The sequence below is a fragment of the Tachypleus tridentatus genome, chromosome 2, assembly GCF_004210375.1.
Source record: "Tachypleus tridentatus isolate NWPU-2018 chromosome 2, ASM421037v1, whole genome shotgun sequence".
Taxonomy (NCBI): domain Eukaryota; kingdom Metazoa; phylum Arthropoda; class Merostomata; order Xiphosura; family Limulidae; genus Tachypleus; species Tachypleus tridentatus.
In genome coordinates, this window is record NC_134826.1 from 94,799,885 (window position 1) to 94,827,726 (window position 27,842).

Here is a 27,842-nt window from a genome sequence, read left to right on the forward strand (position 1 = left end):
GTCTAACCACCAAACCAGGGATCCACGAAGAAGTTTCGCTTATATAGGGGTCTCCACCAAAGATAGCTCATACAAGTTTGACACAAGGGAATGAAAGCTTTCAAGGAAGACTGCATCCCCAAAGATGAAGAGCAGAAGGCAGTACCCAAATGAGGTTGAAAAAAAGACCTCTCCAAGTGAAATATAGAGAGGGCAATAAAAACAGACTTCTACTGTTTTTTATGGAATTGGACCAGTTCTGCATCCTGTATGAGCAGAGGTGTGTACTGTGAATGGGAGAAAGCAAGTAGAAGCAGTCATCCCTAAAAAGAAAAGTGCAAAGACTCAAGAGTTTGTACACCCTGATAAAATACTTAAAACTCTGAGGTTAGTCTTAAAGGAAGGACTCTGAACTGGAAAACTCAACTAAGCACAATAAATAAGAAATGATGAAATGGGCACTGTGGGAAAGAACAGTAAACTGTAACTTAGAAGGAGAAAATGAGGTTTTTAGAATTGCAAATGAAGTAAAATGAGCCAAAGACCAGCTCAGCCCTATGAACATGAAGGAAAGGAACATTTCAATGATGCAGCAAAGCATACATTTTCAAGTTCCACAGTGAGGAAAATTTAGTATGATAAGTCACATGGTTAGTACTTATGAAAAATATTCAAACAGAACAATAAATCAGATACAACTAGTAATAAAGGATGTAGTGTATAAATTATCAAAACGTACCTAGTTAACAAAGAAGTGATAAATATCAAATGAACAAACTATGAAAATCTATCAATTTCATAAAGTATGTAATGATAACAAACATGCTGACCGACTAAAATTACCTAGAAAACACATTAATAATAAATATTTAAGTTACCAGTCAAATTAATTAATGTAGATGACAAAGGATATTCCAGAAAAATAGGATAAGAAAATACAGTTAACATTTGCAAAAAACAATTATTCAAATCAAACAATGAATTATGTTACTAGTAGTAATGACTTGTAAATTATAAACTATCTAAATATACCAAGTTAGCAAAGTACTTATAAATATGAAATGGACAAAACAACAAAATGTATCTAATTCACAAAGTACTTAATAATAAAGAATATGCACAAAAAATAAAATTACTTAAAAAACACAGTGATAATCAATATCTAACCAACAATTTCACTATATTAATTGGGACAACACAGGACACTGACAAAAATGGGGATGAAAAGGCTTATAGTTAACAGTAATGGAAAAAAAAAAGCTACCTGTACAGACAACAAATTAGATGTTACTAGTAGAAACTGACACACAACTAGGTAACATACATTTTAACAATGAACTTACAAAACCATGAAATGTACTGAGGCTACAAAGTACATAACATTAATGCAGTGTAAAACAATTAAACTGACCAAAAATATGAAGTAATATTAAGTACATTTAAAGTCACTTAGATGACAAATGACACACAAATATTTAACTGATGATGTCAAATACATAATTTTCCCATATGTAATTAAGTGCAAAACCCAACAAAGGGCATCCGAGCTGTGCCTACCTCGCATATATCAACCAGGTAATTCAAATGAATTGTACACATTGAAAAACTTGCCACAGATCCCCTGAGAAGAAAAACAATTCTTCACCAAAGAGAATGATGTGATGGTATGGCAACTGGTGGAAGGTGCCAGAGAATGTGAGTCTGAAGTATCTACTCACTGATTATATTTTTCCTTAGAAACATTGTCATGCAAAAATAATAAGAAATTGCTGGCTGAAAACATGAAACAAACTCCCTGCAAATTAAGGTCTGTACCTCTGCAACAAATGAAATTGAACCTGATTTCTGGGAAGACATACTTACATTAATTGCAAACTCAAACTGATTTCTTGTAATTTAGTAACAAGAAATAAATAAAAAAATAATTTAAATGGCAAAAACCATGTTCATAAACAGTAGCCACATGTGAAAAACACACATCTAAACAATACATTGCCAGTATAGATTACACAGCACTGTTGATGAAGAGTAATCACATGATATGTACATGTTCTGAAATGGCAAGAAAATGATGAGGTATAAAGACTGGTGTGCTTATTGCAAAAAAATTATTTTTAGCAATGCTTAGAGGGCAAACAAGGATTGAGATAGCTTTGTGTTAGAGAAAGAAAAGCCATCTTGAAAATAAATAGAAAAATTAGAAAAATGATATTTTTAGAGTTTATTTAGTATACTAACAACTTCCTTTTGAAAATTCTTAAAACAAAAAAAAACTAACAAAATAAACATGAAATGATCAACCATATAGCAAACACAAAACTTTATCAAGTCAAACTAAGTAGCAATAATGCATACCTAACCAATCACCAAAGACTGTTCTGAATTACATGAAATGAAACAACATAACAAGCTGCTTTATACACAATGGTTAAGACGTTCATATTTAGGGATACTGTTTAATAGTCTTTCCTGAATAAAGAGCATGAAGTATGACATAATGAAGGATTCAATCACTGTGGCTTTGAAGCCGCTTGTAATACAATAGGATGAATATGATCTAGTGTTACGCACTCTGACTTCTGATAGAAAGGTCCAAGGTTCAAGACAAGCTATGCATTTGGTGTTACAAATGAGATAATCAATCCTACAATTTACCTGCATAGGTAATAGATTCTGATAATTGGTTGCTCTTTTTCTAATCAGCAGTTCTAACTTGGGGAAAGTTATATCTGAGACATAGGAGTCTCTGGCTTAACCATTTTAGCTAATGTGTTAATACTATTTTACAGATGCTATTAACTGGTTGTTCTTTCTCTAGTCAGTAGATCTAAGAGATGACTATACTTGAGCCATAAAGATTGATCATTTACCTCATGTTATCATTCAGGTTGACAGATGCTGTTGACCAGCTGCTCTTTTTCTAGGCAGCATTTCTAACTTAGAGAAAGTTACACCCGAGTCATAAAAGGTTCTGTATTAACCATTTAGCCCATGTATCATCTTTCAAATTGAACGATGCTGCTGACCAGTTACTGTTTCTCTAGTCAGCAGTTCTAACTTAGAGATAACTAAATTTGAACAATTAGGATTTCTGGCTTGACCATTTAAGCCCATCACCATTCAGAATGACAACACAAAATTCATAGGCATGATAGTGTTTTTGGTAAACACTTGATAATGTTTTACTTGGAAGTTTCATGCAATGATATTTTATCAGTTGTGAACAAAAGTTATAAATAAAGATAGTTCAATATGTTTTGTTTCAAAATCACAGTTATCAATGAAATTAATAACAAACAGCACAGTAATAACTATTTCATTTCCCATAAAACAAATTAATAAAAAGTTGTAAAAAACATTCATTATTATCTCCATTTGCCTTACATAAGAACCTGGTATCTACTTGTGTTTCTTAGTAATTCATAAAACAAATAGTTGGTATCTATGGTTTACATAATACTATTAAACTCTAACAAAGAAAGTGACAGCTCTTAATATATAGTGTACAAACCTAAAGTATACAGATCACATCATTATACTTACTGAGTGACTGGACAATACTGAGTATCTTGACCAGTGGTTAGCATACTGCTTTTTCGAGAATCAAGTGATAGTGATGAGTGTGGTATACTGTAAAGGTAGAGTGAGGTCCTGGTTAAACAAGTAAAAAAACAGGTTGTTAGTTCATCCACAAAAAAAAGAGGTAAAGCACAGAACTATTAAAGAGAGAAGTTATCTAAAAGATCAGTACCAAAAGGTCATTTACCATTCATTAACTCACTCAAAAGGAACTACAGAAATCATTAAGTGAAGATCAGAATGACAACAAAATAAGAACAATATTCACAATATTATATTTAAGAGTTTAGTAATATTAAAAGCTAAAATATTTATAAAAAAGGGAAAAAAAAAACCCAAAAGCAATCATCGTCAATGTAAATTCTGAGACTCTTCTTTTTCAATTAATATTATTTTTCATTATGATGTATAAGCAGGCAAACTGAAAACATTTAAGTCTTCGTTTTTAATATCTACAGATAACTTATACTTGTAAACCATAAAAACTTTCAGATTATTTAAAGACACAACACTTCTTTCAAAAACAGAAGAATTGGTTAACCTATTCAATATTTTCCCTTGTTCATAAACGTTAGATGCAAAGAGTTCATAAATTTGAATTTCACTGACTACTAAAATATTATTTCAATTTCACAAACATAACATGAACTTTAGGAAGAAATAAAAATGTTTACTCAACTAACAATCTCACCTAGGCCTAGACAGAGATTTTCTCTGCAAGCAGACCCCTCCCAAAGCACATAAAAATCCAGTCATGTTGGCCCACACATTCAGCTGGTCCTGTCATGAATGAGAAAGCTTCTAAACATTAACATAAAAAACAAAGGAGAGAAGGGTCATATAAATTCCAATTCCTATTTTAGTAACCTACATGCAACAAAGTACCATTATTTGATGCACAAATCAAGCTCAATATATGTGCAAGTTCAAGTGTAACTGGCTGAAATCTGTGTGTGCTGGTAATAGCAGATATAATTAGTGTCTGTTTAATTTACATAGTTATAGCTTCTCAGTGGAAAGAATATCCTATCGTGGTTTTCACAGATGATCACCCACATTAAGAAACGGGTTTAAAAAAAATAGTTATACCAATTGAATTTTAAAATATGTAAAAAATAAATGTGAAGCTTGATAAAATGGAAATTAAAGTTCATTAAATACTAAAAATCAACAAACACACTAATATCAAACATTTTTTGACATAAGGAAATCGAAGATTTCGTAATAAGTAAAAAAAAGAGCCTAAGTTCTATAGCTTCTTCCTATAACATAATGCACAGTAGGAGACTATTAAAACTTTCATTGAGAAGAGTCAAGAGAGATAATTATAGAAGTTTCTTTTACAACCTAATAAAGTACTAGTGAAAAATAAGAAACTAAGCATAACTAACACCATTCAACATGCTATAACAGGAGGTATATGAAAGCTCTTGGAACCTTTAATAAACTGAGAACAACAACAAAATTGAAAATCATTGCAATCTATACTTCCCAATTGCCATCCCAATACATATACATATTCCTACATATGTCTATATAAAAAAGTTTTCTGTAACACATAAAAAACAAAACCTAGCATTTTTAATAAGTGGATCTGCCTTCCATGGGAATAAAGGCACAACTTCTGCAGATAAGAGAACCCCCATCAAAGAAAAGTTTTGGTAATTTTTTATGTGATTTATCAATGTCTTTTAAACCACTGTTTTTTCACTATCATACACATATTTGGATATTCACCTTGATATTTAATGAAGCAATAACAAACAAAACAATATAGTATTATCCATGTACCTGCAAGTTCATATTAACTTATCATAAGCACAAGGAAAACACCAAGTGAAACTTTTATTTCATTCAACTGTCACACTTTCTAATCTCTAACACTACAGAGACATAATATATTATTTTACAATAGTTCTTCTGTGATATTAAGCATTTTAACAAAAACTGCCCATTTAGTTTCCTTGTGCAACACAAACTGTCCCTTTAGTTTCTACAGAACAACATGTTACTAAAGTATTTTTAACCCAGTATTTTAAATAAATGTTGCTGTACTTTCTCCTCAAGCAAAAAAAAACTATCCATTTAGTTTCCACTGAAAAGTTACTACCAATGTTTTTACACAAGACCCAAAACTCAAGTACTTTCAAACAGCTGACCACTCTTCTTCAGAATAACAAAATAAGTCCCTGAGATAATGTATTGAAAATTTACTTGAGCCAAGACAGAGTTACTATTAATTTGGGAGCCACTCCCCAAAGTGGCAATAAGAAATCCAATAACTGGTTACCAAGAAAACTGATATTCCACCCAATGGTAAGCTAGGGTATACTGATCAGAGGCTCACACAGGGTGCAAAATACTGATTCCTTCACCCAAATGTGAGAGAAATTGATCAGTGTGAACCTGAATATAAGGAGAGGGAAGAAAAGCCAAAAAGGATTAAGAAGAATGCTCGTGCAAGAAAGAAGGATGAGGGGAATAAGAAATAGAGGAAATCTGTGAAAGCTGGAAAAGGCCTACTTGAATCTTTAGGCTGGAACTAGGAAAGAACGACATACTTGGGAGAAGGAAAAAAGATGATCAAAATCATTGTCCTGCAGAAGAATGCCAGCTGTTTAAAAAAGAGCACAGGGAAACTTCAGGGTATGAAGGGTGACACAAGTATCATTCAATCTCCCAGTGGACAAAACCAGAAAGATTCACAGTTGGGTCACTCGCACCTCAAGGTTGGGATAGAAGATTTGATATAGATGTGACTTTTGAAGTAGAAACAATGCCTTCAGAATACATTATTTACTAAACTGCACAGAAAGACCAGTGCAAAGATGTGACAATAATAAACTGTGTAGAAAAGTGGTGATATACAAAATTTAAAACCACTTTAAAGAAAATTCCAAATGTATATGTAAAAACGGCTCATTTAGGTTGAGAAAATTTTTTACGTTGAGGAGCAAGCAACGTTTCGACCTTCTGTCATTGTCAGGTTCGCAAATTTTCTCAACACAAACGAACCGTTTTTACAAGTGGGTTTTCTCGACATCACTAAAAATTCCAAATGTTTCACATTGGAATCATAAAACACAAATGAAAATGCCTGCACTCAAAATCTACCAAACGAGAAGTGACAGTTCAGTAGAGGAATGTAGAGGGAGTCATGTACATCACATGAACATACTACACTAACACTGGTTAAAGATGATTTGCATAAAAGATAAACTCGAATGAACTATTCCAATGAAGGGAGAAATCAAAGCTTTTGGCATGCATCAAGAAAATGTTTGCATATAAAGGGCAGCACTGAACAAGCTAATCTTATGAGAGGATGTAAGTACTCTACTGGATTTGACCATTTAGCTGATAGTCAACAAGTATTACTGGAATAATATCTAACATAGTATCTTAAATCAATACTGCTGTTGGTTCTCCTAGCACAATGCAAACTGCCTATTTAGTTATCACTGTACAAATGTTGTAAAATGTTGAAAATTGCCTAGAAGATCAAAATAATGGGACTGAATACGAATATCAACACCATGTATTAATAATGCAGTGAAGAGTTGAAAAGTTATGAAGTTAACAACAACCCCCTATTTTTCTTTCGTTTGTATTGGGAAATTTCACAATGTCAATATGATGAAACAGAAACTTTAGCCTGTGCTATTCCTATCATGCAAAGTGACGAAGAAGAACTTACAACAAAAACATGGATAGTTAATACTTAATATTATATAAAAATCAAGTAATTCTTTACATAGTTGCACTACTTAGCTACTTACATTGAGATAAGCCCACCTCTTAAGTCCTAGTTATATGGAGATATGTTCAGCTATAAGACCACCTTATACAAAGTTCAGCTCTCTTTACTTAAGTATAAGCTCACCTCCAAAGTCACGTTCATCATGTTACCTGGGGTTAAGCTTACCTCTACTTAACATCATATTTACATGGGTGTAAGCTCACCTCTAAGTCATGTTCTGCACTTTGGTGAGAAGCTCTCCTCTTGCCTATAGTACGATGAAAACCCTCAGACATTTGACCTTCTTCTAACTTTGATTTTGGGTAGCTTACCAGTAGTTTTGTGACAGCCTCCCAGTTCAAAATGTATCCTCCCATGCCTACAAGAATAAAACAGATAAACTAGATAAAGATGAACAAAAATAAGAAAGGAAATTTTAAATTACTAAATTCAGTTTTGCATAGAAACCCAAAATATTTTGTATCAATACAACCTGAGTATAAATCAAAAAGGTGGTTTAATAGATACAGAAAGTTTCAAGTTTTGCTTTATTATTGTTGTATATTCTTCCATAACAAATATGCTTTATCTTAAACAAGTCAGGAATTAAATATGTGAATAATGTAATGGACAAAGTGTTCTTCCTGCTTAAATGTTTCAAGTTTATTCTGGTATGGTCATCATACGTATGATTGAGGCTACTGTGGGACAAATTCAAGGTTATCCTTTCATCTATGCCCCTGTACAAGCATAAAATTATGAATTATATATTGTTAGGATAAAACATATTAACCATTGATTAAATTTAAAAAAACTAGCCATAGCTTGTAACCAATCTTTTTCAATTTATCAAATTTTCATTTAACTAGATGTGATAAAAGTAAATACATAAATTCAAACACAGGTTTCACTCAAACATTAAATAGAAAATGTGGAATTGAAAGAAATTTATCTTGGTGTAGAGGATTACAAAAACTCTAGAAAAGTTAGTTATTTATATATAATGTGATTAAATATTATTAAATCTGAACTGGTGTACAGACAAATAACTCAACATAGCACATCTACTTCACAGTAGTAACACATATATTAGTAACAATAGTATAAATTTGTCAGGCTGGAAATGTCCATCTTCCTTATGGCTAGCAGGAAAATTGGTAACATTGAACAATGTGTATATTTGTAAATACATTTCCTTCTCTAATACAAAACCATGAAGAATAAGTGTGAAACATCTCTTTTCAGGTCATACTTACCTGAGAGCATCCCTGAGTACAGTGTTCTATTTTCCTGAGCAAAGCCATAATTCGTTTCTGTAAAGCTGCTCGCCCTAGGGATGTAAACAAATAGTTATAACTTTACTGAATAAGAATAAAATATATATGCTACTAAGAAAGGTGAAATCCATCAATCATTATGAACCAATAGCTTTAGTTTACAGCTTTCTTAAAATATGTGAATATGTAAACTATTAAATAAACTGAAATTCATTAATGATTATAAATCAATGATTTACACATTTTTAAAACACAGCACTTTCAAAAGAAACAAAAATGTAAGTGTTCTATTAATTTCCTAGTCATTGTTGAAAAAGACTAGTCAAAAATTAGAACTTTCTAATCTTTATGTTTTACTTGTATGTTTGTTTGGATAAGTTTCTGTTGCACAAACTCAGGTGTCAACTGAATGATCATTATTCTCCTGAATACTTGAATGACTCATTGATTTTTGGTAAATTTCTTCCATACTAAAACAAATCCTCTGAGATGAAGTTAATCTCCAAAAATGAAATCTTTTCATCTACACGTTAAGTTTAGAATTAACTTATCAAGGGTAAGGTATTGTAAAAGTTCAATATTACCAATATTTCTGTGACACACACACACACACACACACACACACAAATATATACTGCAAATCGTGATGTCTGTCCAAGCATTCATCCATCTCCCATTTATGTCAGCTACTTCCCACACTGCATTTGAAAAGCTATGCACACAAGTAAAGCTCAACATTCACTTCTGAAATGACAGGAGAGCATGCATGAATAACATTGATGCTCTATTTTATTTCTAAGCTGTAGTTAGAACAATGTCACTGAGAATATTACTTACTTGTTGTTAGAATATTACTTAGGATGAATATGACTTCTTTTAGTTTAAAAAATGTCAGAGTGAGTCTGACTTACCTCTTGTTAGAAGAGTGATGCATGTGAATCTGATTTAAATGATACCAGAACAATGTGAATATGAGTCTAACTTGTATGTCATTAAATCAGCATTGATGAAAATCTAATTTCATTGTTATAAGAACACTGTTGAGTTGATATCTGTTGTTAGAATAGTTCCGAATGTGAACCTGATTTATCTATTGTTGGAATGGTGCTGAGTGTTAATACAACTTACCAGTTGTTAGAACAGTACTTGCAGCAGCCAGCTCTTGGTAGACATGATAATTTGGAAGTAAATAGGTTACAGACAAGTCATCCTGGCCACAACGAATGTCTGCCTCTTCACACAAAAGAACAAAGCAGGACATTGTCACAAGAACAGCATCTATTTCAATGCTCCATAAGTACATGAAGAAAACCACCTACATACAAAAATTAGTAATGTTGTATTAAAAAATTTAAACAAAAGCTATCTTAATAATTATCTATTCATCCATCTTAAAATAATACTTGTATTGTGTTATCTGTTCATCTATCTTAAAATAATATTTGTACTGTAAAGAGTCAAATTAAATGTACTAAATAATAAATCCTCATTCTTTTCCAAACACTATGAAATTTAAATGTATTTTCTCTTTATTATATTTTTAACATTGACATATTATTTACTATCTCAAGAACTAAATCTGACCTCAAGCTTTATGTGTGCCTGTCTAGAGACAGCTACATGGCTACCCAAATTGGCATAATCTTTATTCCTTAACAGAAAAGCATTTCTACATTTCAAAATCTCCCGTAACCATTTCAGAATCTCGGAGTAGTTGTATATCTGATGTTGAATGAGTTTCTGAGATATGGAGAACAGAACCTGTGAGCTAGAGAAACATGGCACCAAAAAATAAACTATTTAGTAGTAATCAGTACCATCATATAATGTTTTGTTAATGTGAAAGAAAATAATTCAGACAACAACAAGAGATTCAGCCTAGAAAAATTTTTTCAATATAGTCAGTATATTTGTTTAATTTCTTTCTACAACTTTTCAATAAGAATACTATTGCAAAAACACTGCTGGTGCAAGTTATAAAGCAATACACATTAAAGCTTTTTATGCTGTGCCAGGTGTTACTCATATAATAGGAAAGTGCAAAACTACATTTACCACTAAAATACAAGAAACTCAAAAATAAAATATTATTCAGAATTCTTCTAAACTACATCGATGAAGTTTTAATATATTAAACAATCATTACACTATTATATCTAGGCATTCAAACTATCACTATTATGGTTAGCAGCCTACATTACTGTGAAAACAATGATGTGAATGCAGGTGCTACAAACTTATTATCATATCACTTTCCTATAAGTTAACATTTGCATATTATCAATATATCATAAAAACACTTCATATATCAAGTGATAAATACCATGTCTTTACTTTGATGCTGAAGCCCCTAAATCATTAGGACACAAGTAAAAAAATGTGATAAACAGGAAATGAAGTATTAAATACAGAGATGGTCAATTCACATCTGAAACACTACCTTACATCCCAGAAGGTCTTAATTGGGGCCTCAGGATTCCACATCTCAATGTTATCAGGTTGATGGAGAATTAACAGAGCTTCCATGGCCTCTTGTGAGACATCAGGCATGGAAGTCTGGTGCACAAGGGCTACAAGACCATTGATAAGCTCCTGGGTACTGCTTTGTATCTCATGTCCTGCTTTCCCTTGATTCTGTGAGATTGATATAACAAAATCACTCAACATATATTCTATAACATATATTTGTTTCAATAACAAATCTGTTTCACATTATGAACAGAAATATAATTTAATACTTTGACCGAAAGGACAAAATTATTATATCCACAAACATTTTAATCTATCTTTTAAACAGACTTGTAACTCTACAGTAAAATGTAATACACATCACATTGTGGTTCCTCTGACATAAATATTTATGCATTACTGTCTCATTTCTGTTCTTACTTTAATAACATTTGTCAATTAGTAGATCTACCTTTTTAATCTGCAACATATCTGGAGTAAAATATGATGTTTGTGAAAATTTGTTGTTCAGTGACATTGTTGAATTTTTGTTACCTTGTACTTTAACCTTGGCTAGGTTTGTAAGTTGTAGTAAATGAATCCATTTATTCTTTACTGTAGATCAATTTGATTTCATCTTTTTTATCACTGATTAGTCTTTATTTATTATAGATTGCAATATTTTTATATACCTCCTATCAAACTTCACATTAGGAGCAAGAAATAACTGAACATTTTAATAAATTATACATACATTTAACATCAGCATGGGATCTGCATGAATCAATCTAACCATCCATAATAACAAGTTTTTGTAACTCAGTGCATCTTCTGATGATTTCTCTTTAAATTTTAGGGTGCTAACTTTCTCTTTCAGTGTGAGACTCTGTTCAAAGATCCAAGATATACCTTTAAATTACACAAAAAACAAAACAAGAAACAAAAACAGTTTTAAATAAATATATATGAAAACAATTTCTTTAGCTACCAACAAGACTAAATTTTCCTTAAGATCTCATTTATATTTTCATTACTCACACTTTAATAGAAAAAAAAATGATTGCATACAAAATATTAAAAGCTAATTAAGGAATGACTAAAATGAAAAAGCGATTACATACAGTCACACAAAGACTTTCAAAAACAGAATAACATAAATATACCATTTCACAGGTAAAAGAAAACCTAACAATAAATCGATATTTGTTTTTTGTTGTATTTTTGCACAATGCTACTCAAGAGCTATCAGCAGTAACCATCCATAATTTTGAAGTGATAGACTACAGGAAAAGCAGCTGTTCAACCAAACCCACCTCCAATTCTTGTGTCATTTCCTATCAACAAACAGAGGAATAAATTATCACAATGTAATACACTCCAGCTGAAAAGACAAGCATTTTCAAGGGCTGATTTTGATCTTGGATCCTCCAAATTGTGAATCAAGCACTCTAGCTAGTAGACCATACCTAATATTTGTTACACTAATTTGTAAGATATTACAGAATGACTGATTGGTAAGACCAAAGCACAAACATTTAGATTCCAGAGATTTCAATTAATGAAATACATATAAAATCAGATCACCAAAACCAATTATTATATTTGATTTACTAAAAATACCTTTGTAAATGAAATGTTAATGTGATAAAAAAAATGAAGGCTATGTTTTTTGGTTGGTGGAAACACATTTCTTAACTCTAACAGCACAGTTATACATGTGTTACCTTATCTATGGCAATCAAGGCACTTAACAGACTGGCCAAACATTAGTAAGGAAAAATTATTATCTATTTATCACAAGTAACAAAATTCTGGTTTTTGAATACATAGTATATGAAATTCTGTATGTTGGAAATGATATAAAGGTGTGCACTAAACTAAAACAATTACTGAAACAGCACATATAAACACAGTCATTAGTTTTACTGAGTTTGTGATATTTTATACATAAAAAAATTAATTCTAGTAAATATCCCAAATAACAATCCCAATTGAAGTGAGTTACCCAAAAATAAATTAGCATCCTTTCTGAGTAATAATTAAATTCATGTAAGTTGACATTTTCATTGATATCAAAAATAATGTTCAATTTAAGTCAAGCATTAATATTCTTTACAGGCATTACAGCTTACAAGTCTATAACAATTCTGCAAAATTTCCCTTACAGTTTTATTTAGATAAGGAAATTAAATAACTCTAATTTTCTCTCTTAGTTTGTTTAAACTAAAACACCTAAATAAACTGATACTGTCTCAGGTTAAATTTTTAACATTCAATCTTCCATAAATAAAACAAAAGTACAACTCATAATCAAACTAAATATTGTAAATGATGTTAAAATCATTAAATATTATAATCAATATTTAAATGGGTTTCATCAATGTTCACTTTACTAAGTAACTGGTAAACAATACTTGAACAACAATAAAACTCAGAAACTAGTAAACATACAATACAACTGGAGAAACTAGTCTCAACCAAGTAATGAATCCACAATACCTGAGCATAAATACCACTTCACATACTACTCTCTACTAGCTAATTACTACACATTACCTGAACATAAAGTGCTGAAAGCTGCATGAAAAGAAATGATATTTTAGCATTTACTTTGATCAAGTGCATTTTAGAATTCCAATAAATTCCATTTCCTCAAATCTAATTACTACTGACTAACTGGAGCTCTTACAATGTTATAGAATAGAAATACAATTAATCTTGATATGACATTCTGAAAATAGAAATTATTTATGCAAATAAGTTAAATATTAAAACATACAAAACTTACAAATTACTTTTAATCATTATATTTTTGGAAAAAAAAGTATTTATAAATAAATCAAGATTAATAATAAGATAACTAGCTATAAATAATAAAAGCTCAGAATTCAATGTTTCATTTTTTGCTCATAAGAGCCAGTAAATACTATACAAAAAAAACCTTTATAAAGTTTGAAACAAAGTAAAGAGGACTTAGGATTTTAAACCAATACGAATAAAAAGTTCAAAGTTAACAATAAATGTCACATCCATTTTATCTGTACATTTTACAGCTGTTATACAACAATGACATCATGCTATGTAATGTGTACTTTTGTGTGATGTATGCTATATGACAGAATTGTGTGTTTTATAAGCACTTTTTTTTTTAAATTCATATCTTTATGCTGTCTAAATGTATGAAAATGCAAGTTAACACCTCATAAAGTATCTTATAGTTTAATGACCAACAATGTTTCTAATACTGCTTGTAATAAACTGTGTTGCAAATGCTAATACATGAACATTGCATAAAAATATACAGCATCTTGTGGGCACAATGAACCACTTTGATGCTCTTATAATTAGACAGAAGCTGTGGCTCAATCTAACTGGTTACCACCATATAGAATGTATGACCAGTATGGTGCAAACAGCACAAGTGAACATGCACCACAGGTTTTATTACCTTCATGTTTTCATTTTCTGTGGCAAGTTTTAATGCATTTTATATTGTTTAATGTTAGCCATGTATATAATATGCAAAAAAATAATAAAAAATAAAATAGAGATTAGCCCTTATGCTATATTACAGAAAATGCAAGTCATACAAGGTTTGTTAACTCAAACAATATGAGGTAGAATTATATTACAAAAAAATGTATTTCACAATGAAGAAATCTTTCAATAAATGCAGATATTAAAAGAGTAATCTGTCTCCAAGTTTAATTTCCAGTCAGTGTATATTATAAACACTTTCATAAAATACAAGTAATTTATAGTTACATGACACTATCTTATTTATATACTATAAAGAATAAATTAAACTAATTTGTCTACTAAATGGTGCTACAAATGTTAGCAATAGTTTAAAACCTAACACAAAATGTTGACCATGTGACTTCCTCTTTGCACTTCTAACATATTCTTTATTTCTTTTTCTACAATGATACTTAGGCTATCACAGCACACCACACTATTTTCTGCATTAGGTTTAAGTATATACTACTGGTATTATTCAAATATCATTCTAATGAAATTTCACTAGTGACTATTTAAATATTGCCAATTTAAGTGCTCAGACTTGAACTGTTGTATAAATCACCTTCTATATTAATATCTTTCCAGTGTTATCATTATTTTCTGACATGTGACTGAATAGGTCAGGTTAACTCCTCTTAACATACAATGTGAAGAGACAAAACAAAACTAATTGTTCTTAAAATTCTAAATAACTACCAGTTTACCCAAGTGATGGGGAAGATATAGTTGGGAAAGTCATTACGTTCTAACAGTTCTCATACATAATTTTATTTTTTAATCTCAATATAACTTATTTCAAAAAGAAATAACTTTAGTTATGTCTGTGTCATACAACAGAAATGTTAAAACAATACCAAAGTACAAATTTAAGCCTAACCAAACATACATCTTATTTACCCTCACTCTTTCTAATATACAGGGTGTTTGGAAAGTCACTGCAGTTTTGTAATCATATTTTATTATATTTCAGATTTTGATCCCAATATGGTTTTAACAACTAAAGAACGTGTATGACTCGTCGAACATGTATTTTGAGAAGGTGGTAGATACACAGATGTGGTGCGACAGCGATTTACTGAAAAATTTTCAGATACACCTGTTCCACATCACAATGCAGTTCGTAACCTTGTTGATAAGTTTCGGGAAACAGAATCAGTAGATGATGCCAAATGCTGTGGAAGGCCAGCAAAGCTATTGGAGGAGAAACTGTTGGATATTTCTGACAGTGTGATGCAGAGTCCATCAAAATCATTACAAAAGTAAGCTCAGCAGCATGATATTCTTGAAACTGCTCATAAGACCATCAGAAAGAAATTAAAGCTCTTCCTATACAAACTAATGACGGTACAAGACCTGGAAGCAACTGATAATAAAAACGAACATCCTATTGCAGATGGTTTAACCGATTTATCGAAAAGAATACAGCTAATATGTTGGATGTGACCTTTTTCACCGATGAAGCATGGTTCCATCTCTCGGGTTACGTTAATTCACAAAATTCAAGATTGTGGTCATCCAATAATCCTCACAGTTTGCATGAAACACCCCTACATGATTTAAAGGTTGGTGTGTGGGTTGCAATTTCCAGACGTCGAATTGTTGGCCCTATTTTCTTTATGAACACAATAAACAGTGAGCACTATTGTTCAGAGATTCTTCCCACCTTCATTGGTCAGATGACGAGTGATGAAATCATTTACTCATGGTTTCAACAGGATGGTGCTACTGCCCACACATCTCACAGATCCATGCAGTTATTAAAGGAATGTTTTGGATACCGCATTATTTCCAAAGATGTGTGGTCCCCACGCTCACCAGATCTTAATCCACCAGACTTTTATCTATGGCGAGCTGCAAAATCTGCAGTGTATCAAGATCAACCGTTCATGCTGGATGACTTGAAGGCAGCGATAACAGCATTTATTCAGTCTATTTCAAGCCAGCAACTGATAACAGTGTTTAGAAACAAAATAAGAAGGATCCAAGCCTGTATTGATGCCAACGGGATCACTTTCAACATTGTTTATAATTGTCATTCATATTTACCTCCTGTCTGTTAATAAATATATAAGTGCACAGTGACTTTCTGAACACCCTGTATAAAATATATGCAAAATAAGGATGTAACTTTAATTTATCTTGTGTTGTAAATGCTTTGTAAATTGGAAACTACAAAGGAACTATAAAATTATGGAATATGGTTAGAAACATCAGTTATGCTCAGTTTGAGTTCAAATTATTTTGATAACTTTATATATACACATAAAACTTTTCAAAAAGTAACACTTAAAAATACTGGTTGTGGTATATGGAGTATGAGCTTGTTATGAAGATATGTTAAAAGCATATGAAAAACAAGTACATTCCAAGTGTATTTTCTACACTACTACTATTTTATATTTCTTTGCTCAAAATGGTTATAAGGGGTTACTTCTGAATCATGAATATTTGTCAAAAGTAATTCAAAGACTATTTTTATAAATTTTCAGAACATCCTCCAAAATACTGTGATTCAAAAAGCTGTTAGTCCACATACAGAAATGGCAAAAAACACAGTCCAAAACTCTAATGACACTTTTGTTTTTTAAGCTGACCAATGAAAAGATTTCAATTAATTGTATCACAATGGGTCATGGATCAAAAGTCATGCCATCGTGTTCGTTGACTTGCATTTAACGTTTTATTGAACTGTTATTTTATGAATTTGAGCCAATATGTTTGGTATAAAACTGTGGATTATAATTCAAATTTTAGTACACATTATTCAATTTCTTAATTTAAAAGTAAATATTAAACACATTAACACTGATTTTAGTGTGTCATGTGGTATGTTGAATAAACCATTGGTTCTGCTTAAATGTTTGTGATGTCAATATTCAAAGTCTACAGTTTTGGACAAATTAGAAACTCAGATTGCTGATATTAACAATATAGAATATGAAATAAGAACCTCTTGTCTCTTCTGTTTGCTGAGACATTGCTCATATAATGAATCAAACACAGCGGTCCTGCTTAACTCTTTCCATTTTAGAAACAGCCTCTTATATATACTTACTTCAATATATGACATGTGAATAACCAATATAAAGCTCAGAATGTTCCCCAAGTCGTTTTTCTCAACCATTTTCAAATATAACAGCAGCATCTCTGCATTGATTGGGCAGGTGTCTGTCACTGGAAGAAGATTCCAGTAACTGAGGGTGTGAACAAATGATTGTTCTGCATCTTGGGTTCAGAGAAGATGGACCTGAGGTAACACCTGAATCTGGAACCAAAGGAAATGGATTCAGGGATCTGCTGAAAGAAATGTTAGGAACGGATATGGGTGTTGATGTTGATTCAACTTTCTTAAACCAATGATTCTTTTGGAGGTGTGGAGAGATCCATCTGCACTCCCACTGTAGCAGTGGAACAAAGTGCAGCAGCATAAGTCTGAGATGGAGCTGTGGACAGTAACTTTCAAGCCTCAGGATAAGAAATGTTGTGAGCCATTTTGAAGCACTATATCTCTTTTTTTCTTCCACCAACCTAGGGCATGAACAAAAGTAAGATTGTTGAGAGCCACTACAATTAACACAATAAGGGTCTATTTCACACTCACAAGCATCATGGTTTTTTACACCTCAATGAGCACGTGAAGGAACCATGACATGATGTCTGTGAGTGACAAAACCAGTGACAATGGAAACAACCGAGTGGGTTCAGAATATATGGCCGTACCTTGCAATTTAGTTAACCTGCCTTGATGGTGGTAGTTGGACATGGTAATGTAAACATCAAAATTAGAGCATTGGTTGGCATCATAATTCCATCTTTGCAAATGGAGATACATCACACTACAGAAACTCCTCGGGTGGAGAAACCAATGAGGATCTCTTGACTCTGGGATGTTCTTCAAATCCCTCTCAACAATAACTCCTTGTGATGAATTCAAGTAGTGTGGGGAGTAACCTCAATGGGTATATCCCCAATGGCCTTTGAATGCAAGAGGAGTTAACTGTGTAAAGGAGTCCATGTTTCCCCCAACATACCACCAGAACAAAGATTTTTGCCTGACTTAGGAGAGCCAACAAGTCCCTCTAGTCTCTTCTGAATAAAAAAAGGGAGGCATTTGCCCTAAAGATTTGTCTGAAAGAGAATGTAGTATCAGAAAATGAGGTACAGATGTTGAAGATTGCTGCTCAGAATCTTGAAGATGTGGTCATTTACCCATGCTCTGTTTTTCACTATTTTATTTTGATTATTTTATTTGATGGATTGATAATAAGGAAAGAATATTTCAGTGCCCACTGACCCTACCCATCATGGAGTCCTGTGAGGGCATGTACTACAATGCCAAACAAGAGCATTGTAGCAACACCAGGGTTTTGTGAGCACTATGCCATAACGCCAGCACAATGTCTGCAACACCCACTGAGAACATCCAACACTGGTACTTGGTTGACCTTAGCTCAAGTGGACCAGCTGACTGACTCTGGGAAGCCACCCCAAGGCTGCCCTTCTACAGAAATTCAAGGTTAAAGTGGCATGTTAGGGTTGGAACCCTCAACCACCAGAATCCTCTCCACCCCTTCATAGGTTGCTATGCACCAGTAAACATGTGGATGGATGTTTAGATCCTAAAGGAAGTAAACTGAAAGAACACAACCTTCTCTGGAAAGGTCCCCTCATCATATACAGAAATCCACATTAAGGGCCAACTAGGAGAGCACTATTATCACATGATGCATGAAATTCTCTCTATGTGCCACCACCAAACTATCACTTTGAAGTTTAACTGAAGATGCAAGCACTGGAAAATAGTGGAGAGGGGGTGGGAAGCATTCTGGTTTAGGAAAATTATAACTTCTGATACAGTACTCTCCCACTGCTCATACTGAATTTGAAAAGGGACCAGTATGGGGGAAGCACAGCCATATATATCACCCAGAAGCATCCTAAGGGCAACCCTTAATTGAGAATTATGGATCAGAAGATCTGAGAAGCAGAACTACACCATGTCTGAACCAGGTATCTCTTTACCATGAAACCTAATAAGGTCAGGAAAACCATACATTGTGTAACAAGAAGAAAGCACATTCACAGGGGTGAGGTTGATGCAACAAAGCAATATAAATGAGGCAAAATAAACTGCAACACCTGAGACAGTGCAATGGGTGATAACAAACCCTATTTTCAAAAAATCCCACACAGATTTATTCAATTGAGGCATGGCAAGGATAGGTAGCAATTCTTTTATATGCAAAAACGGCTCGTTTGGGTTGAGAAAATATTTTAAATAGAAGGTCAAAACGTTGTTCGCTCTTCTATGTAAAATATTTTCTCAACCTAAACGAGCCGTTTTTGCATATAAATTTCTCAACAAGTGGGTTTCTCGACATCACTGATGAGGTAGCAATTCTTTTCTGCTTCACCCATGGTGTATGGGATGGAACTATTACAATTCAAGTATCATGAGAAATTTACATTTGAGTGATCTTGTGAAACACCCAATCTGAAGAGTGAGCATACACAGCCATGGAAATATTGGAATCTACATGGCCTACATTGTGGATCTAATGGAAGGATGTCTGCAAGTGGTTATAGCCAACTAAGTGGAAATCCATTCAGAGTACAGAGTATATACAGAATACTTCATCAGGCACCACTCACCACAGAGTAGAATCCAAAGTGAAATTGAAGCAGGGGGCCCTGAAATAAAAGAAAACATTAATAAAGATTTACCTCATGTCATAGTTGTAACAATGTCAAAAGAAGAGCCAAAAATGGTACGTGATACCCTGGGGAACCAGAAACAGATATGTGGTGTAGATAATGGGAGATGAATGTTTGTGAAGTACTCTACATGTCCTACAGCACAATCTCCTCTAATGGCTAATAAAGATGACAGTCACGGGAGAAGGAAAGAAAATATAGTTGATATAAGGAAACATGATAAAGATAATGCAGGGAAGAAGACAAAGAGGAATAAATCACATTGATAAAATGTCAAAACCCAAGTGGTTAGACTAAACAGGGAAAGATCAATGGAAAAGGAGTGTGGAAAGAGAGAAACAGGTAGGAATGAGGAGACAGTAAGGAAGCCAAGTGAGGAATATAACAATGAAAGGGACAGACAAGACAGGGGGTACATCCAGGTCAGGAGGAGTGCATAAATGGGAAACTGGGGATAAAAAGAACAGAGACTGAAAAAAGGAAAGCACAATCTGGATAACGGATAAGGGAAAAGGAGTAGTAAGAGGGCATGGTAACATTAAGGGCAAATTTATTAGACCTATAATAAAACAGGTCAAGAAAAGAAAAAAAAATAAAGCAATCAGAGAGAGGTGAAAAATGGAACACACAAACAGAGGTGCAAACAGAGGTTAGGTGAGAACAAAAAGAACAATGATAATGTCCCAAAACTGGAGGGATGGATACCTCAGCAGCCAACAGAGATGGAAGGAATGGATCAACATGGAGACGACAAGAGAAGCAAAGACCATGCAGAAATGGGAAATGGAAGTTATGGAACAATGCCACCTGTCACCTGAAATCAAGGAGACCAAAAAAACCTCTCAAAGGCCAACAAGAGAACTCAGAGATCAAGGCAACCATACAGTTAAAAGTACAGACAGTCTGTAGATAGGTGGTCAAAGAAGGGCAAATGAAACAGACTAAATATGAAGCTACTCTGTGAGGGAAACTAGGAAATCTAGTCAAGAACCTGACAAAAGCTTGGTGGAAAGATGGATGGCATGGGGTGGAGTGGTTAATGGAAGAGGTAGAGACCACCTGCAGTTGCAGGAACTAAGGGAACCAAGGCTAAGAGAGTCAGAAAAAAGCAATTAGAATGACCATTCATAGATGAATAAGACCACCTAAAGAAGTAAAAGGACAGGAGGGTAAACATAATGGAACAGAAGAAACCAAATATAATTGAAGGCATCAACAGCCAATGCTGGAGGATGGGGAACTATGGACTAAAACTAAGATATTTTGGGATTGAGGGTGGTGGCAAAAGTATCAATAAGAGCATACCCAGATCCAGGCAAAGCCACTAAAAATATAGCAGGATGCAGGGATCACACATGGGACAAATGAGATTCAGACAGGAAAGATTAATGATCCAGAAGGGGAAAGCATTTATGACACAACATGCCATCAAAATAATTCAATGTGTGCATGTGTGGATCCAAGAAAGAAGATCCGTGGTGCAAAAACACAGGGAAAGGGACCTTGTGCCCTAGAGTGATAAAAGAATGTCACCTGGTAGAAATGTTTGAATGGATCATAACCTGCACATGGCTATCAAAAGAAAACAAATGATCCAAAGCCCAATGAACATCTAGGAGTTTGAGAACACTGATGTGAAAAGAAATCTTGGCTATTGATGCATAAACTCCAGTTGTGAAGAGATACATCTGTAAACAGATGCAATTCAGGCTATGGAGGAGGAAGCAGAACTCCCACTAACATATGAACCACGCCCAACACCAACAAAGATCAACAAGTAAGAGGAAAGGAAGCTAAACACAAGCATTTAAGGGATCCTGCATAAGGTTCCATTGGTCATAAAGAACGCATTTAAGCAAATGCATATGAGTGCTGTCAAGGGGTATTACAGATGTCTATGGCAACCACCACCTCAAAAGCTACAGAATCTTGCCACCAGGAAGTAAAGGAGCAAACAGGGCAGTCCAAATGACAAGCTAAATAAAATGGAGTCTGAGAGGAGAGGGTAGAGCTTGACATACATGGGTGTTGAAGATAACACTCAGATGTACAAAGTATTGGGGAGGATGAAAGAAGGACTTCTCAACAAATCCAACCACACAGCTTCGAGAAGGAAACAAAGAGCAGGACTGGCTGACTCCCCTGTTGAAATGGTAAAAAGAAACCAGTTGTCCATGTGATGGAAGCACTGTTCTCACAGAAATAATATGATTAGCAAAGGGGCAAGCACTTGATTTTAACAGATGGTGCAGAACCACAACTGAAGGAGAGGGCTCTAAAAGGTATACCATTCCACGATGGGCAAACTGACAGGAGTAAAACCCACATGAAGCAGGTATGACACCTGTTGCAATAGAAAGACAAAGACTACCTCAGATAGACACTGGCATAGACCAAGGATCCAAAAGAAGAAAAAGATAATCCATGTAGTGTCATGAAAAATGACGTACAGTGGTACCTTTGGGAAACTGTGACAAGCAAGGTCGGAAAGGGTAAGGTCAAGAAATGAAACATGGAACCATAGGGTAATAAAAAAATAGCATCACAGTTCAGAAAATACCAAAAGAGAAGTGACCTATATTTGTAGGGTCATTGCTACAGATAACACACAGCTAAAAGTGGAAAAGAAAAGGGGGAAATGGCCCAAGAAACTCCATGGGGTTCCTGAAATAAACTTCAGATAGGAAGAAGAAGGTTAATCCTGAAAATTGGAGAAGTAGGATGAACAGAAAATTTTTAGAACCTGTCTAACCTGAGCTCACAACTGGTGGTCAGAATGTGGAAGCTCACCCAAAACATCACAAGGGTGGACCAACCTGAAGCTCTTAGGAGAGAGGCATATCTATGCCATCACTATGTAGGATGTCAAAAGCACAGTGTAAACCAAAATGCAAGGGAATGGAAAACAAAAAGAAAAACAATAGCAAGAAATAAAACGTATACCTCATATATAAGCTCAAAAAAAAACTGACAAGGGCTGAACAGAGTCCTCAAGAAGGTGTGGGAAGGCACAACAAGCTCTGTTGGGGTTGGAGATCAAAATTATCGTCAGCATATGCCAGTAAAAGGTTTGAAATGTAAGGGAAGAACAATGGCATAAACAGGAGACATCGTGTGTTCATATAGTGCTTCCTCTCCTCATGAACAAAGACCATAAAATCCCCTGATGTGTTGCCATGCCCATGGTCAAAAGTGTGGTAACAGATGAAAGATATAGAACTGAAGTGGTAATAGCAATTTTGGATTTCATAAGTGATATGAAACCAGCAAAAAAATGTATGGCAAACATGGGTAAATCAAATGTTTTTTTCAAAAAACTGAAATGAACAATGTTAATTTGAACTAAGTTAAAGAAAGTTAAACCTCTCCTAGAATAATAACTGTTCCAATGCAATACTTGTGCACTGCCGCACAAGATGTGAAAGTTCAGTTGTGGTGCATAGTGTGAGTCACATGCTTTACATGAGAGTAGTGCTCTCCTATTGGTGGATAGGTGATGCACAATTATTTACGAGACATATGTTGCAATTTTGGATTTCAAGAGAAGCAGGGTTGAAAGCTTGTGGCATGCATTCAAAAAAGGTTTGCAAATAGAGAGCAGCACAATATGAGAAAAGTTAATCTTGTGAGTGGAAAAAAAAAGTACCATATCAGAATTTGTTCTTTTACTGCCTTATGATTGCTCTTTGAACCTTGTCTAATTACTACTGGTCATGCCATTATAAGATGTAAATCACTTGGGGAGGTAGAGCTTTCGTTATACTATCATATTTCTTCACCAACCAAATGCACTTGTGCCTGCCTTGTGAAACTTTTTTCATTATATTACAATTATTATTTATTCTACCTATTTAAGCATAAGTAAACTAAAAAAATCAAGAAATAAAGTATCATACTTAGGTGTTTTTGGTTTTTTTTGCTGTCCACTGTGAATGACATTTAACCCTACTTTTTTATACTAATGGGAGTAATGCATTTAAAAATTTTTATTAAATGAAATAATGCACATAGAATAATAATATGCAAAAAGCAGACACTTTTCCACAGCTATCACAACTATTATGGTTTTCTAACTATGCAACAAGAGCCATTACAAGTTTATTCAAGCTACTTGTTAACTTTCTTGTGGATGGAAGATTGTACTAACAGAAAAAAAACAAAAAACAATTCTCTGTTCAGAAACCAATGCATTACTATTTAATTAACCAAAAACCTTGGCTTTCTATTGGTCATACATAATATTGTATTAAGAGTAAGAGAAAACTAATAACAAAGTCTGAAAGAGAGGATGTGACAAATGGGTCTGACAAGAGAAATCTGATTTTCTGTTTAATGGCTCAGTAATCAAACAAGATTGATAGCTATAAAAATTATGGTTTGTTTGAGAAATTATAATTTTTTTAGTGAGTAATGTACATTCACTTCATAGCTATTGGAGAAGTAGTAAATAAAATAGCAACGAGAAGATACCTTGAGAAAATAGATCATGTGAGTAACACTAGGGATAATTCAGAAGTTTTTTTAATTCCACATTACGAAATTCAGAACATAAAACCTACATACCATTAACATATGGATTATTAGCTAAAACTCAATGCTATAATAACTGGTATAAACATAATTTAAAAAGTAGTTTAATTAAATTTTTAATGTGAGTCACTAAAACCTCAAGAAATGCTCACTACAGGATGCCTGTGGCAATAGGATTACCATACTTGCTAGTCAGAACATTCTTGATCCACTGAATGCTCTCCTGAGCAACTATTGTCTTCTAAATTGGTTTTTAGCAGAATATTTCAGTGTTGTATCACAAATTTGTTTAAAAAGTAGACAAATAAACTCTAGAAATCTCTATGTTTACCTACAGTTCTACTCCAGCTACTAATAATAATAAAAAAATATATTCCATTTGTTTAATTCTATATGAAGATATTTAGAACTTACTGAGAGATACTGTAAGAAAACTTTAAACCAGTTTCAAACATTTGGTTTTCTTTACAGAGAATAGATCACATGTGAACAAAACTAAATATTAGTCCATAAAAGATGGTTCCCAGTGAAATCACCATTTCTTAATGTTAAGCAGTTATAGTCATTGTACTTTTTGTGTACTAGAATCCCACAATGATCTCAGACATTTGAAACAAACTACAGATAATACGTAAGAGCACAAAACTGATCATATTAACTACACACACACACATACAAACATATTTATATACATACACATAAAAGCAAAATTTTAAATGGAAAACAAAATGTACTTGAGAAACATAAAAAAATCAAATCACATCATAACAGTGGTATTAGTTGTCAAAAGTGACAAACCTGACATAGCTGTTCCATAGTGAAGCAGAAGGTAAAACAAAAAGAAGACTACAGATGAGAAATGTTATAGAATTTCCTACACTTTATAAAACACTTTGCACATCAACCATGAATTTAATACAAATTTACTTCAAAGCTGTTACAACCTTTTAAAACTAATGTTATAATCCCAATTGAACCAACAATATATTACTGTAGTTACACTTAAACAAAATTTGCTATAGCGTTTATGTTTCTTTTCTTCACATTTGATGTTTGTATTTGCATTGGTGTTGGGGTCATTTTTATTTCCATGAGTTTACCTAACTCAATTAAATCTGACAAAATTCCGTGCATGTGTCAGCTTCAAACTGGCAAGCACTGGACTGATTATCACCATCCTTGAAATTCCCTGTGAAGTGACTTTAGGAGGTGAACATTCAGATTTCTACTCCATTTGTCATCCCCAAGAGCTCTATGCCTTCCCCATATGTTGTCCAGTTAAAACTGGCAAACTTAAATTAAAATTAAATTGAGAAAACTTGTGTGAATACATCAAAAAATTGTTCTTATAGAGAGCATTTGTAATGTTCTTTATTCTCCTTGTAAGTTTTCAACTATATTAGCACTGACCATTACCAGCTTGAATAAGTATTTTAAAATATAATACTATGTTATTATCAAATATCTTATTAGTACAAAACACCCTTGAATTATTTTCCCAGGTTATAAGTCTATATCGACATTTGTAAATGTATTATGTGAATATCGAAAATGTCAGTCATTTACTGCTGTAGATCTTTCTATTTACTCCCCTTTGCTTTTCACTTGCTTTTCTTGGGAGGTTAACATCAATCCACAGGGTAGTGATCATTTTCCTATCATATTAAGAAAGATTGGCTGTGGTCAGTGCCACCTAACCCGTGTGCCTCAGTGGAAGTTGGGCCAGGCCAATTGGCCCTCTTTCCCTGCTCTTTCAGAACTTGATCTTGCCATCTTACATAAATCATCAATAGATGTTTGTGTAGCAGCAGTAACTATGTAACAAATGAATGCCAAAAAGAATATTCAAGTGTCAAAAGACATGCCTTCCATTTATTCCATAGCTGGGTCATTTGACACTATGAGTATTACTACATATGCATGGCCTAGTGGTTAACATGCTTTCTTTAACCTGAGGATTCATTGTTCACAATCTGTTGCTGCAAAAGTACATACTACATTTTAAGATTTTGGGTGCACTATATGAGATCAATAATGCTTTCCAAAAATAAATGTTGCCCCCCATAACTTCCTTGGGAATCTTCTTGTTTAAAACCTTTGAAATGGATTTCTATTTTACAATTTACAATTGCTGTTTGCAAAATTCAAAGGTTAACAGGATTTTAATAGTCTAGATTATATGGAAATAACTTGCCTCATTTAAATACTATATTGTGTAAATGAAAACATTTATTGAATAACATAATCTTCTCATTACTTCATTGATTATTTGTCCATTTGTCTCTGAATTTTGTGAACAGCTAAACAAGGACTACAGGACATAACATTTCCTAACTAAGGACTGATAGTCTAGATTACGACACCACTAAAATCTCGTCTGATTAAAAACTGGAATCTGACTACCATTCCTGTAGAGCACCATCAGCCTCAAAATGCAGAGTAACAGGTTCTGAACCACCACAGAACCTCAGGTTCATAGTATGAGTACATTAATCATTAGGTAATGCATGTAATTACAATTGGACGTATCATACATGGAGATTTAATTCTGTTGCTTTTTGTTTCAATGAACAGGAATATACATATATGATGTGAAAAGAAAGTGTCTAATGAATAAACTCAATGATAAGCCATTATTATCAAACAACACTTAAAAAGCTGTGAATATGTAACAACGTATGGGTGCCAAGTTTTAACAAAATATGAACATGATATAGTTTAATACTTATTATGCTTCTATGTAATACAGTTGGCTAACTTCTTTTTTCAACAATTCCTACAAATCTTGTATTCAGGTCCTCTACTTCAACTCATCTATTCTAGCCAAAATATATTAAAATGACATTTTCAGAAGTATGTCTTTACAAAATCATAAATTAATTGATGAAAATGGTTCAAAATGAGAGCATAATTTTCTTTAACACCTTTTTAGTTGAATATTTTAAAACATGATGATTATGTGTTTCATGTAAATAATGAATACAAAAAACTGTTGAATAATCCTTATTTTAAAAAAAAGACAATGCAAATTAATGTAAAAAGTGCACAAGTTT

General features: G+C 33.2%; 1 protein-coding gene across 1 annotated transcript in view; it reads right to left on the reverse strand.

Annotated features, from left to right (window-relative positions):
* LOC143244593 (neurofibromin-like) overlaps positions 1-27,842 on the reverse strand; it is a 141,182-nt gene that overhangs the window by 92,507 nt on the left and 20,833 nt on the right. The window contains 9 exon segments of the mRNA XM_076489559.1: positions 3,523-3,630; positions 4,250-4,338; positions 7,522-7,661; positions 7,664-7,676; positions 8,554-8,627; positions 9,703-9,889; positions 10,159-10,342; positions 11,015-11,208; positions 11,777-11,908. Of these exon segments, the coding sequence (XP_076345674.1) occupies positions 3,523-3,630; positions 4,250-4,338; positions 7,522-7,661; positions 7,664-7,676; positions 8,554-8,627; positions 9,703-9,889; positions 10,159-10,342; positions 11,015-11,208; positions 11,777-11,908 (1,121 nt within the window).